Source organism: Vigna radiata, chromosome 3, assembly GCF_000741045.1.
Source record: "Vigna radiata var. radiata cultivar VC1973A chromosome 3, Vradiata_ver6, whole genome shotgun sequence".
Classification (NCBI taxonomy): Eukaryota; Viridiplantae; Streptophyta; class Magnoliopsida; order Fabales; family Fabaceae; genus Vigna; species Vigna radiata.
The window spans coordinates 5123427-5137662 of NC_028353.1; the positions used below are offsets into that span (position 1 = coordinate 5123427).

A 14236-nucleotide genomic window follows, 5' to 3' on the forward strand; every position below is an offset into this window, starting at 1 on the left:
GGAAAATTTTAACCCGTTTGTATTTTAAAACTTTGTTAGTTGGGAACACGTGACGTGGCTTCTTTTATTTAATCTTAAAAATATTTATTTATATTTTAACGCTTTCTGCGCGTGCACGAGATGGCTCCTTTCGCCTCCGCACCAGATATTCCTTCAACTTCGCACCAGTTTATGAAACTTCTAGGAAGCCACGTCTTCTCTCTTTCTATTACTCTATTTCTTAATTAGGTCCTAATACAAAATTTCAACAAATAATAAGATTTTAAATACTTTTAATAAATATAATAGTAGGTTTAAGTATTTTTTAACGCCACACTTCTTATAATTTTAAACGAGATGCATTTTTTATTTATTTATTTATTATAGTTAGTTAGGAATGCTAATAATAATAGAATAATATTTTCTAAAACAATAGTATAAATAGATCTCTTAAGAGTAGTAAAGGTGAACGGGAGTTGGAGATGAACTTAGTGGAATCGAATAGCACAAAACAGTGGCAAAGGTTGCGTAGCAAACAAACACGTCCTTGTCTCCCAAGGTGAGTGCAAAAAGTATTCTTAAACATGTTTAGTCGGCACTCAGTGTTTGTTAAGAAAGCGTGCGTAATTTAAGAAAGTGCCAAGGCCATGAATGTAATTTCAGCTTCTTTTTCCATCCAGTTCATTAGTCACAATCCACTACCTCTCAACGAGGAGAAAGAGAGGCATTCACAATACAATTTCCGTGTCTCTCTCTGTGTGTGGGTAGAGCAGGAGTAGTGTAGAACTGTAGTAGGAGAAAGAAGTTGTGTGAAGCGGACCAACCCTTCTGAAACATAGGAAGAAGAAGAAGAAGAAGAAGATTATGGGGATACTGCACGACGACGTAGTGATTATCAGGGAGGCAGAGAAAGAAGGTGAAAGCACTGTAATAACAGTCAACTGCCCCGACAAGACCGGTCTCGGTTGTGATTTGTGTCGTATAATTCTCTTCTTCGGTCTTAGCATTGTACGGGGAGGTAATCCACTTATCTTCAGTTTCAGTTAACTGTGTGGTGTCTGTTACCCGCTGAGATTGTTTCGTTTGTTTGTTTGCGATGAAGATGTGTCCACCGATGGAAAATGGTGCTACATAGTTTTCTGGGTGGCGGGGAAGCAAAGGACTAGTTGGAGTTTGTTGAAGAAGAGGCTAATTGAGGCGTGTCCTTCTTGTTCCTCAGCTTCTGGGATTTCGTATTACCGTTCAGAATTGCAGCCTCCTAAGCCCTCTGATGTGTTCCTCTTGAAATTTTGTTGCCATGATCGAAAAGGCCTTTTACATGGTAATTTTGGAATCCTACTGTGTGCACTTGTTTGTTGTCTTGAATTTGCTGTCAGGGATTGGGGTTTCTAGTTTTCTGATGTGCTATTGCTTTTAACTTTTTTAATAGCTTTGCACCTTGGTGTTATTTTTCTCCACCCTTTTGTTCCCACTTGTTGTTTGGAGTGGTGAACGGTTTTATTGCTTAAGAAAATCATGCCACTATCAAAATAAGCTGATTGTTTTGCAGTGTGAAATACTTTCAAACTCTGAAATTTTAATTTTGTATTTTTCTTGGACTCTTTGCCTGCTGCCCTGGATTTCGCCCTGTTTTCTAGATATTTTACTGATTATTAATTGTCACAAGTTATCTGGTTGACGCCGTGTTGTGTATTATTTGAGTTGAGAAAATAACTAAATGCTTTTATTATTGAATTTGGTACAGATATTACAGAGGTTCTTAGTGAGCTAGAGCTCATCATACATAAAGTGAAGGTTTCTACTACACCTGATGGCAGAGTGGTGGATCTGTTTTTCATCACGGATACCAGGTTGAACATTTCTATTTATTCAGTTTTCGCTGCATGCTTGTGTTGTGATTAGGTACTTTTTTATTGGTAGACCATTTCAATCGAATTGACCATTTCTGAGGCATTACTCTTTTGCTAGAGAATGTTGAACTTCATTTGCTGAGAGTGGAGATTAATTTGCTGATGTATAATGCGCCTTTGATTACAATTCCTTATGGTTTCACTAAACTGACATACTGCATAATCTTATATTCATGCAATCAGGGAACTTCTACACACAAAGAAGAGAAGAGACGACACAATTGAACAGTTGTCAGTTGTTTTGGGGGATCCCTCAATTACCATTGACATTGAATTGGTTGGCCCAGAAATTACTGCTTCTTCTCAAGCATCTTCTTTCCTTCCTAGTGCAATCACAGAAGATATCTTTGATTTGGAATTACCTGCTTCATTACAAAGCGGGACTTCCACATCTGATTCTGTTTCTATTGTATTGGACAATTCGTTGAGTCCTGCTCATACGCTCGTCCAAATTATATGTCCAGATCACAAAGGTCTTCTTTATGACATCATGAGAACTCTGAAGGACTACAATATTCAGGTATAGTAATTCCAGAGCTGGATAATACAATATTTTTTAGTCATACTTTTAAACTGGTGTGATTTCGATAGTGTTGTCGGAAGAGAAAATTGGTAAGCCTATACACTTTTATTTCATACTATATACGAAGTTTTTTGCATGCGAACACTGTGCTGTGAAATTTCATTTTCTTTCCTAACGAGCTGTTCTCTTTATAGTACCAACTGTCAAGTAATTTGAAAGAATCACATTGTTTTCCACTTTTATTGGTCATCTTATCAAGTCTCTTAAAACTAGGCCTAATTTTCCATTAAACAGATTTCTTATGGGAGATTCTCAACAAAACCCAGAGGAAAATGTGAGCTTGACTTGTTCATAGTGCAAGCAGATGGGAAAAAAATAGTTGACCCCAACAAGCAGAAGTCTTTGTCATCACGCCTTAGGACTGAACTACTTCGTCCCTTCAGAGTAACCGTTGTAAGCAGGGGCCCTGATACGGAGCTGCTGGTTGCAAACCCTGTGGAGTTATCTGGCAAAGGACGACCCCTTGTTTTCTATGACATTACTCTTGCTCTCAAAATGCTTGGCCCCGGCATCTTCTCGGTACTTACTGATCTAATCACTATGCTACTTCCTACTGTTCCCATTCCCAATTTCTAGAATTATGTTCACAAAATTAGAATGACAACATGTCAATTTTTATTTTTTTGTTTCAACAGGCTGAAGTTGGAAGACACGTGATTGGAGATAGGGAGTGGGAAGTTTACAGAATCTTGCTTGATGAGGGGGAGGGTTCATCTGTTCCGAGGAACAAGATTGAGAAAGGAGTTTGGAAGATGTTGATGGGTTGGGTGTGATTCTTGGCTGGTGGCATTGTTCATCTCGGATGAACCTGTTACTGTGTACAGATAAGATGATTATCATATGTAGTTATGATATGTAGTAACTTGTTGTAACGAAGAAATGTATATTGTGCAAATAGTGGTCGTGTTCACGCTGTATTTTTGGAGCTTTTGTAATTTTAACTTAGCGTAGAAAGAAGGGCAGTAGCAACTAGCAAGTATAGGGGAAAAAGGAGAAAGAAAGGTGGATTCTTTAGAGTATTTATAACAGAAAGTGAACTATTGTAAAATGGTTATACTCCGTTCTTTCATACTATATGCCTATATGTATATATAAAGTTTTAATTGGTTGAATTCTACAAAAATGAAAAGCATCCTCACAAACTTATTTGAACTGTTTTCTGCATTAGTTTTTTATTATAACATTTGGCGTTTTTTTAATTCATTTTTTGGTTTTAAAAGACGTGTCTAGAAAACAGTGAAATTGTTTTTTATTGCTTTTATTAAATCTTTGATATTAGGGATAAACTGAGAATACAAAGACAGTTTGTGATTAAAACACAAGTAAAGGTTGAAAATCTGGGACCCTGATGTGTTGATTAATGAATTTCTTAAAGAAACAACGACACGTTTAAAATAGGTTGACAAAAGTTTGTCTGATTTAAGGACTGATGTCCTTTGCTGCCATCTTTACTCATTGTATAGGATGCAACCATGAATTGGTAGCTGGTTTCCTCACCTAACTGATGATTGTTCCTTATGCTTGTTCATTTTTTATCAAGTCACTTTCCTAAGATACAGCTTCTATTCTACGAGCAAGTTGTCCCCTATTGTAATATTTTATCTTGTATTCTACTTTAATAGGTTAGTTCAACAAGGACCTCACCAGATGTTACCTACATGAACATCATAGGGAGCATCATGTCACATCAACATATGGCAAACGCTGATTCTGTCTATTGATTCATGAGTTTCTAAGCACATGTTCAGCGGTCTTTGGCCATTGTTTGCCTCTGCATTTTTATAAGGACACCTTTCGGTCACTGACGTAGACATAGCTTGATCACTGATCTTGTTAATATGGAAACTCCATGGTAATTGAAAATAGAGAAACACTATAACAGGTTTTTGTCTCGTCTTTTGCTGCTAAACACAATATCTTTAGATCTAATTTTTTATGCTGTTTTCACTTAACACGTTAACATCAAGAAAAGACCCCATTTGTTTCTAAGCCGTAAAAATTCTTCCCCTACATGTCACAAACCGATATTTTAAGATTCTGGTTGTTGTTATTCCCATTTGTCGGCATCTTATATAGAATCCGTGAGGAACAAGAATCTTGAAATACTTGACAAAAAAAATGTTGTCTTATATTTTAAAATGTTCTGTCATATTTTTATCTAGTGCCACTCACAGTAGAAAAATGGTTATTTCTTTGTTTTCATTTTCATTAAGATAGAATTTGGTTGCCCTTCACTTGTCCTTCTCTCTGTCGTTTTGAAAAGGTGGTGAGGGAAAAGATATAGAAAGCTTTCGTTGGGAACTCAGTACGAAACTTTTATTTATTCCCAAACATCCAAAATTTCACTTGTTTGGACATTTTATCGTATTAATAATGAGAAAAATATATACTCATAAAGAAATATAATAAAATAAAAATAATATAATTAAGACAGTTAATTATAGTTGTCATTTTATATAGTATTATTAATATAAAAGTTATTGAAAAAAATTCAATCATACTTTGTTTAAACAGATTGTTTGAGACATTTAAACTTTTTATATTTATTTGATATTATTTTTTTTACTTTATACTTTTTTTAAAAGAAAAATATAAAAATTTATATTTTTATAATTATTTTATCTTTATATTTTTATGTTAAATAAATGTAAATATGTATCATCGTACTATTATATTATACTTTTATTATATTATACTTTTATGGGAAACAAGTACTAACAAATGGATTAGTTTAAAATTGTGTAATAAATTAGAGAAGTAATATTTTGTCATATATCACAGGTCCATCAATTAAATAATTAAAGTTAGACGAAAATAGATAATATCATAATAACATTCCAGTAGAGTTTGAAAAATGATCTATTATAAAAGTAATTATTAAAATCATAAATATGTTTTCTTATTAAAAAATAGTATATTTATTTTATTAATTCAAAATTAAAATGTTTTATTTTAAAAAGTTAATCTGATATAAACCAATCTTAATAACTAACTAATTAAAAATATATATTTTTGGATTATATTGGATCGATCAAATTTGGATACGAATCTAACCCAACTGGATTGAAACTTCGGCCTAACTAATATACTCTAACAAAGGAATGAATGAAGGAAGCTTTTGCCAAATTGCGGACAAATATATAGGAAAATGATATTTTAGTACCAATTTTTTAACATTATTTTGATACTGCATACATGTCAAAATGTGGTTGGACAATTTCAAATTAAAAAAAATACTTTAGTTTTTCTTTTTCAAATATGTTATTGTCTCAGTTTTTTTTTTAATTTGAAATCATTCAACCACATTTTAACACGTGTAGTGTTAAAATAGTGTAAAAAATTGATGTTAAAATATCATTTTTCTAACAAAAAAAATAAAGATTATTAAATATATTTAAATTTTTTTACATTCATCCAACACTATTTTTTTTTTTACTTTTTTTCTTTCTTAAAAAACATAAAAATTTATATTTTTATAACTATATTCTGTATTAAATAAACGTAAAAGTGTCTATTGTTATTCTTAAAAAAAAACATATAATTAACAGAGGGTGGATGATTGTTATATATGGAATTATAGTTTCCAATATATTCGTAATTTGTGTAAGACGCCAGAAACCACGCTCCAGAATGTGATTTCTGCAAAGATGACATACATTATGGTTCCCACTCTCTCCGAGTGCCAGACATTGTCAAACACATGCTTCTTGATCCAGTGTACCTGGTTATTATTGTTTCACATGCACCAATATAAGTCAGCACCTTCTTCTACCTACTTTAAACAATTTCGGAAATTAACTATATGATAAACCATAAAGGTTGGTTCTTACTAGGGAGTTACGTGGATCTTCATAATACCATCCATTTACAAAAGCTGCAAATATTCCCTGAGCTGCCATCACGAATACTAGCATAGCATTCATTCCTATCCATTCCAAGAACAAAAATGGAGTTCGGAGCCCCAAAACATCGATCTGTTATAAAATTAACAATCACAATCACAGATAGAACCAAATTAGTACGTAGTAACTTAGAATTTATTGTCTACTCCAGTTAAAGCATTCCACACTTGCACCTACCAGTATGTAGAACCCAGAGAAAACAATTCCAGCTGCCCCAGCTGTGAAACAAACATAGCTGAAACTGTAGAGTTGCTTGTTAATTGGGATAGCTGCAATGCAATATGCCAAAAAAAGTTGTTAAGAATTACTCTTATTTGCATGCAAGTTTAACTAATTAGATGGATTTTATTTGACTGGCTTAATTACCATCTGTGAAGTGAAGGATTATGGCTATGATGAGTAACACAAGCCCCATTAAGATCCAGTGTTTTAGCCTCTCCAAATGACCCTGTGAAATATTTCATACATTTATCACTACGTTTTAGATATATAACAGATGTTTATATAACACTGACGAAGTTTTGTAACCTTGAAGTGAATCAAGACGTGCCCATAGTGGATCCCAATAGTGCCAGAGATGATCGCTGATATAGAACTAATCAAACAAAAACTATCTGTTAAGTATTTCTGATTGATATAAACTGAGATCATTTTTTACAAGTATTTATTTGAACAAATGAAGATAATTAAACCTCAACAAGCCTTCAGGCTCAAAAGGAGCACGACACCAACTTGGAGCATCCTCACGGAAAGGACCATCTCCAGGATAATTTAGGGTACACGCCTATAAACGTCATAGAAAAATTAGAAAAACAATAGTGGAATGAATATGTATAGAATCATGTGACAGAAAGTGCTGAATAGTCAACACACTAACCTTTAAGCGTCTCCACACAGGTTGAGAATAAAGATGGTTGACCCCCCAAACCTGTCGGTCCACGTATCCGACAGCGTTACATGCTGGCCCTAGGTGTCCTCTCATCCCACAAATGACCTAATTCATTGAAGAAAAACGAAAATGTTTAAGATTTATGAAGATAGAATACAGCAAAGATTTGCACTAGGCATTTGATTATGTACCGTGTATCTCTTCGGTTCATCGCCGTTAAAACGATCCACGAAACTCCAATCAGGAACGTAGAGAGTGAAGGTTGTGATCATGTAAATGAGAAATGCTACAAAACCTCCAAGCCTGAGACACGTGTGTAAAAAATTTAATGTTAAGTTCACAAGTTTCAATTATCAATTTCAGTTGAATTCTGTTAATCTCTCTGGCAATCAAGCAGCACATTTGAAGTTTCAAGATTTTGTATCTCTCACCATTGCCATTTATAAGCAGTAAAAATGGATAGGTTTCCAGAACTCAACGTTGTGGGTCTAAGCTTGGTGGTAAATGTCTCTATTAGAGCTACAACACAGTATACAAGAGCTATTCTCTGCAAACAAAGATTCAGAAATGGGGTTATTTAGCCCTATATGCATTTGCTTCAATTTGAAGAATATATACCTGGAGAATGCCACACCATCGGATAAATTTCATGTTAACTCCATATTCAAGATCATTAGGAGCATGAGAGTAACCCCCTGTAAGATGTTATGTATAATCAAATTTATCACTGCATCAGTATTTATATGTATCAGAAAATGCAACAATTTGGGTTTTACCTTGCAAAATTATACCCCAGAAGAGAAGTTTAATTGTCCTAAGAATTATCTTCTTTACAGCATCCTTTTTCTTGGGGATTCTCTGCATCATGTCCATCAATAACATTTAATCAATCCAAATGTTAGTTTATAGATGAGTAACTTAAAAATTAGAAAAAAGTAGTGAAGCATAACTTGCTTATCTAGTTATTCAGATAAAGCCATAGTCCCAATGAATAATACATCAAAGGACATTGACAAAACTAATCTAGTAGGAGAGGTAGAAGAGCATCTTGATAATTGTATATATCTTGGATGAATCATTATTACATTGAGTTATTTGACTAAGTTATTGTATAATACAGAACATAGTAGCATATATTCATACCTTGAGTGCAAGGGCTATGGCAACCCCAACAATGAAAAGAAAGAACGGCATAACGAAATCGGCCAAAGTACATCCATTCCATGGAGAGTGATCAATGCGTGGATAAGCTTCACCAGCATCGTCTACCAGGATCATCAACTGCACATAAATTAAGTGCGAGAAATGTTTACCAATTAATCCTTATTCATTATTCAATAAATATTGGTGAGAAGCTGTTATAAGTCTTTTCTTTAAGGAGTGAATTTTAAACTTAATACAATCTTAATTTGTATCTATTTATATATTATAAACTCATCCTATTATTAGTTAATATGGAATCTTCAACATACATCCCTCACGTTGAAACATATATATCTTGAGTATGACATTAGACATTAATGAATGGTCTGATAGAGATAATACGATATATAGGTCCAACAAATAGATCTCTCAATAGTAATGACACAATAAGTCCAACAAAACACAAATCTCGTTATAATAGACTTTGAATGACTTTGATATCATTTTAAGAAGTGAACTTTAAGTTTAAGTCACTAAAAGACATTTTTCTTTATTTGTTCATCATCTTCCTCCTCTCATCCTCGCTACCATGATCGTGTTGGGTTTAAGGAGGAGGAGGTTAACTGGGGAGATACAACATCAATGAGACTTAAGCCCAACATAAGGATTGACACAACTCTTTACCAAAAACCTTAAGGCAATGGGTTAATGGATCTTCAATCTTATATTGTGCTTTAATTTCTCATTTCTACCCAATGTGAAACTTAGACTCACATTTGAATTCCCAACAATCTCTCCCTCAAACATAGGATTATGGTTCTCCACTTCCCTTACAACATAAGACCTTTTTTTATCCTCGAGTGCACCATGGTCTGTAGACCCACGGTCAAACTACTGAGCATCTCTTGCTCTCCACCTCCCATGATTCATCTGGCTATTTGCCACCAGCCACCTGTCAGGGTTTCACCTTACCATGAAAGGACATACTCGTCTTGAGTCCAATCACCATACCTAAACCATCGTGCCATCGCCACCACCTCTAACATATCCTCATCCTTTTCCTCCTATTTGTCTTCCTCTTTCCTCTTCCTATTCCTCCTTCACCTTATTCTCTAACTTCGGTAACTACTATCGTGCCTCCATGTCATCGCCACATCACCAATGTTCCTCTGCATCACTGATAATCCTTTACGTCACTGGAAAGCCTTTGCGTCAACACCTACCCACTGAAAGGTCACCACCAAGCCACCACAACACTACCATCAAGCCACTACCGAGTCATTGTCGCATCACCTTCTTCTCCTCCACCTCCTCTTCTTCTTCTACTTTTTTTCTTCTCACTCATATCCCCTTAATATACAAAAACTTTATTGCTCAAATTTCCAACAAATTTACTAATAAAATAAAACCATCAGTAATTGTGATGATAAGTTATAAACAAAAATATTCGTCAATAATGAAAACTTTAAGTTACCAACTGATAACGCTGATGGCTTTTGTCGTCGATAATTATAATGTGAAGTTATTGACGAAAATATCTTTCAATAATACTAATTGTAATTTACTGATAGATCTTTTTAATGGATGTTACATTCATATTTTGTATCGACAAAAGTATTTCTTGGTAAATTAAATTTTGAAATCAAATATAAAATTCGTTGATAAATTTGAATTTATTGCCGAATTTATTGTCATTGATAATAATTTTCGATAATTAACAAAATTCTTGTAGTGAAGTCAACTTTATAAAATTGACATCATAAAAACTGTTTTTTAAACATAATTCAATTTTATAAAATTGAATTATATTGTAATATTACCTTATTTCTAATTTTATAAGATTTTCAATATATTTATTCTAATTTAAAAAAATGTTTTGATGGTGAAATTTATAATTTATTTATATATTATAATTTAGTAAAAAGTAACTACTCGAACTTAGAGATTATGTATCTGTGAATAGATTTGTAAAAGCATGTTATATGTGTCATTAATTACATTTTTATTATCTCTATTTATAATAATTAAAACTTTTAAAAAATAAGTAAAACTATGTCAAAATAAATATGAACATTGTTATATATATGTAGTGAGCTTCCTAATATAATATCAAATCTTTTAGAAAATAAGTAAAACTATGTCAAAATAAATATGAACATTATTATATATGCAGTGAGCTTCCTAATATATCAAATTTGGTTTATTAAACTTACTTTCTCACTCAATATATAACTACTCGTGAATTATCCAAAAATATCTATTATATATTAAAATAATAATAGAATTGATTTAAATTTAAATTTTACTTCTGAGTAATGTAATCAATTTAAATCATTCATCATATGTTATATTACATAATTAATTAATAAATTGTCACATTACATTAATTTAGAGAAAAACCTAATTAAGTTGACCTGTTTGAACCTTCATTATAAGTCAGCGAGTTACTTTTTCCTTCCATTAAACATCAAAATAGATGCATGAAATAGTAGTTTTGTGTGCAGAATGTTTGGCAAAGAAAAGGGTTTGGAGACTAACCACGATGGTGAGACCCCTAAATGCATCGAGGGTGGCAACTCTCTTGGTCTTCTTCTTAACCAGTGGTGGCTCCGCCGACTCATCCACAGCCGTTGTGTCTCTGTCATGCTCAACGGTAGAACCTCCGTCACTGCTTTTTATGGTTACCTGCTTCTTCAAACCATTCTTAATACCATCTCCATTCAATGGTGAATTCAGGCCTTCTTCCATTCTCTTAGTTCCTTCATCCATCGATCAATAATGAATTGTGTTCAACAAAGTTCAAATCTGTCCTTGTCTCTTCCTCTTGCAGTAGAATAGATAGAAATAAATATTAATGTGACAGAGAGGTCCAAATTAATGTAGCAGAAGGCCGGCTTTGTTGGCTTCATCGTCAAAATGGAAGCGTCTAGTATTACATTCCAAATACAAGCGACAGATGGAGCTTTAGATATTTTTTTCAACACAAACAAATATATATATATATATATATATATATATATATATATATATATATATATATATATATATATATATATATATATATATATATATATAAACATTGGAGAAAAAGACAGGAAAGAGGTCAACACTCTCATTTGTTATATATATCAGTTTCAGCAGCTGTTACATTAGTCTAAACTTCGAATTATTTATTTGGATGTGTTTGGACAGTGCTAATTGTCCGGCTAAATAAAGTAAAATATAAAACAAAGATGATAAACAGAAAAGAGCTTTGAAAAAGAAGTAGTTAATTACTCATTTTCTTAATAAGCACCCAAAGATGATTCCATATAACAAATAAATTAGGTTAAATATATCTTTTGGTCCTCATATTTGTACCCAATTCTTAACTGGGTCCTCATATTTTTTTTTTGTCCCCACTGAGTCCATATACTTGTTAAATTGAAGCAATTAAACCCTCTCCATTAATTTTAAACTAACACCGTTTGCAAATGCTGAGTTGTAATTTATTTAAGTTGACGTGACAGTGTGTATCAAATTTAATGGATAATCTGTTTTATAATGAAGCATTCCACGTGGATAACTTTTACATAAATTTCTCTTCTTCTGGAGTCTTCACCAGTCAGCCTTTTTATTTCTTGTTCGTTGTCTTTCAAGGGTTTGGTTTCTTATGGGTTCATGCGAAGATTAAAAAACTCCTCACCACAATCCCGAAAGTCTCCCCCGTGATCTTCCTTCCCTCCACCACCAGGGTCCTCCTAACGCACCTTTCTTAGCTTCTTCAACTTTCAATGGCCATTTCACTTCTTCTTCTCTTCATCACTTGTTTCTCTCTTCTGCCATCCTCCTACTGCTATACTTCTCTACCTTCTGCTTCCTTTTTCTATGATCTTCACTCACAATGTTCCCTCACTGTCTCCCCTAACCCTCCTCTGCAGGTGCCTCTCTCTATCCACTATCACTGCCTCTTCTAAATTTTCTTTCTTGGCATGTTCTTCTGTTCTTTGGAGTGATTCTCATTGTGGGAATTTGCTTTTGTTCGTTTATGTTATGTCTTTGATTTTATGGCTTCTTGTTTTTCGTGTGATTAATGGTGTTTGGATTCATGGGTGTCCTCTTATGAAGAATAAGGTTCTGCTTTGATAACTTGAAAATGGGGAATCAGAATATTGGGTGTTGGGTTGGCTGCCATCTATGCCAAACTATGTGGGAAATTTGTGATTATGGAGGAAAGTTGAAGTTATAACATTGAAGGAAGAGGCACTCAATTTTGACGCCTCTTCTTGGTTGTGGGTGCCATTGCGGTAGCGCTTTGATTTGCGTTTGGGGTGCGTTTCGTGCTTTCTTGCTTGATGATTGGTGACGAAATTTTGGGGGTTAGGGTTCGAAGTAGGTTTTTGTTTTTTTTTTTCTTTTTTTAGATTGGATTCCTGCACCTCGGCTATCTCTGGTGGCGAGTAGTGATGGTGACGGTAGTTGTGGGAATCAAGGCCTTGACGGGATTAATGTATGAAAGGAAGAAGGAAGGAAATAACACTTTTTATAATTAAATAATATAAGATAATACCACATCATATAACATTTATAAATTTCCACGTAATTGAATGAATATAAAAAACCTATTAATGTCTACATCCATGTAATTACATTTAGACTGTGTTAGTTTAAAATTAACTAAAAGGGTTTAATTGCTTCAATTTAACAAGTATTTGGACTCAATTGGAACAAAAAAATATGAAGACTCAGTTGAGAATTAGATACAAATACAAATACGAGGACCAAAAGAAATATTTAACCAATAAATTAAAAATAAATAATATTATTTTAATATTGATTTTTTTATGTTAAAGTAATGGATTGAAAATACAGCTAGTAATACTAATATTAATAATAATGGTGGGTTATATTAATAATAATAATAATACTAATAATAATAACAATAATAATAAAGTTAAAAAAAATAGTTAGATATCAATATGTTTGTTTTAAATTATAAAATTTACATTATTTGATTAACTATATGTAGTAAAATGATATTATTATATAATTAAAATTTATGTAATATATTATATTAAAATGAAATATATATCCAACACATAAAAGATGGATACATTGTGTAATATGGTCCTAGAAAATAAATACAATATGAAATTGATGTTAAAACTTTTTAAATAAAATCAGATGTAGATATAATTAAAGATACAGAAATATTAAAGCGGTGTTGGCATTGGTGAGGATAATATTGGTAATGAAAATTGTTATTTGAGAGTGATTTGGTGAGTTAATTAATATGGTTGTGAAATTAGAGATGGAAAGATATATTTGAAATAGGAAGGGTGCAAAGAGAAATTAGGAGGGTGTAGTCATTAAAATCCAAATATAAGTGTACCTTGGGTGGTTAGAAGTTATTGATTTGGGGGTGTTTCTCCCTCCACCTCCCAAGTGGGACTTGCACCTCCTCACTATTTTAATTTATTTTAAAAATGTTCTACACCTCTCCATTATTTTTTTATTCCAAAGATACCTTATACCTCTCTACTATCTTTAACATCTTTCTCTTTCTCTCTCTACATTAATGGAGTATTTACATGACTCATTAATAGAGCATTTAGATTACTCAAATTCTTAAATAAGTTTGATTCAATCTTATTTTTGCGGTTGAATATATTTTTTTCTTTTCAAATTATTTAATAAATGATAAAATTTTGTTCTAAATTTCTAGAAAAATGTTTATATATATGTGTGTTTTTTTTACCTATATATATATATATATATATACAAAATCATTTTTTTTAAATTTGCTTAATGTAAAAAAATAGCTTTTAAAAATATAAAATATAACTAAAAT

General features: G+C 32.6%; 2 protein-coding genes across 2 annotated transcripts; one reads left to right on the plus strand and one right to left on the minus strand.

The window, feature by feature from the left end:
• The first annotated feature begins 661 nt into the window (after nt 1-661).
• Nucleotides 662-3526, plus strand: LOC106756755 (ACT domain-containing protein ACR10). Its single transcript, XM_014639315.2, has 6 exons — nt 662-997; nt 1082-1300; nt 1724-1829; nt 2073-2409; nt 2707-2991; nt 3108-3526. The coding sequence occupies exons 1-6, from the start codon at nt 844-846 to the stop codon at nt 3243-3245; spliced, it is 1239 nt and encodes a 412-aa protein (XP_014494801.1). The 5' UTR covers nt 662-843; the 3' UTR covers nt 3246-3526.
• Nucleotides 3527-6042: 2516 nt separating this feature from the next.
• Nucleotides 6043-11175, minus strand: LOC106756919 (heparan-alpha-glucosaminide N-acetyltransferase-like). Its single transcript, XM_014639517.2, has 13 exons — nt 10945-11175; nt 8407-8544; nt 8040-8121; nt 7882-7958; nt 7701-7810; nt 7455-7566; nt 7252-7368; nt 7067-7158; nt 6903-6969; nt 6741-6822; nt 6552-6643; nt 6303-6446; nt 6043-6193 (listed from the first exon to the last, which is right to left on the minus strand). Exons 1-13 carry the CDS (start codon nt 11173-11175, stop codon nt 6047-6049), a joined length of 1491 nt encoding a protein of 496 aa, XP_014495003.1. The 3' UTR covers nt 6043-6046.
• Nucleotides 11176-14236: the final 3061 nt, after the last annotated feature.

Excerpts from the sequence above, each read along its gene's own strand:
- LOC106756755 (XM_014639315.2), top strand. The coding sequence starts at position 844 with ATGGGGATACTGCACGACGACGTAGTGATTATCAGGGAGGCAGAGAAA. Across the intron at positions 1,301-1,723 it reads TCGAAAAGGCCTTTTACATG|ATATTACAGAGGTTCTTAGT; the intron begins GTAATTTTGGAA and ends AATTTGGTACAG. Across the intron at positions 1,830-2,072 it reads TTTTTCATCACGGATACCAG|GGAACTTCTACACACAAAGA; the intron begins GTTGAACATTTC and ends TCATGCAATCAG.
- LOC106756919 (XM_014639517.2), bottom strand. The coding sequence starts at position 11,175 with ATGGATGAAGGAACTAAGAGAATGGAAGAAGGCCTGAATTCACCATTG. Across the intron at positions 6,823-6,902 it reads ACGTCTTGATTCACTTCAAG|GGTCATTTGGAGAGGCTAAA; the intron begins GTTACAAAACTT and ends AATATTTCACAG. Across the intron at positions 6,194-6,302 it reads AAGATCCACGTAACTCCCTA|GTACACTGGATCAAGAAGCA; the intron begins GTAAGAACCAAC and ends AATAATAACCAG.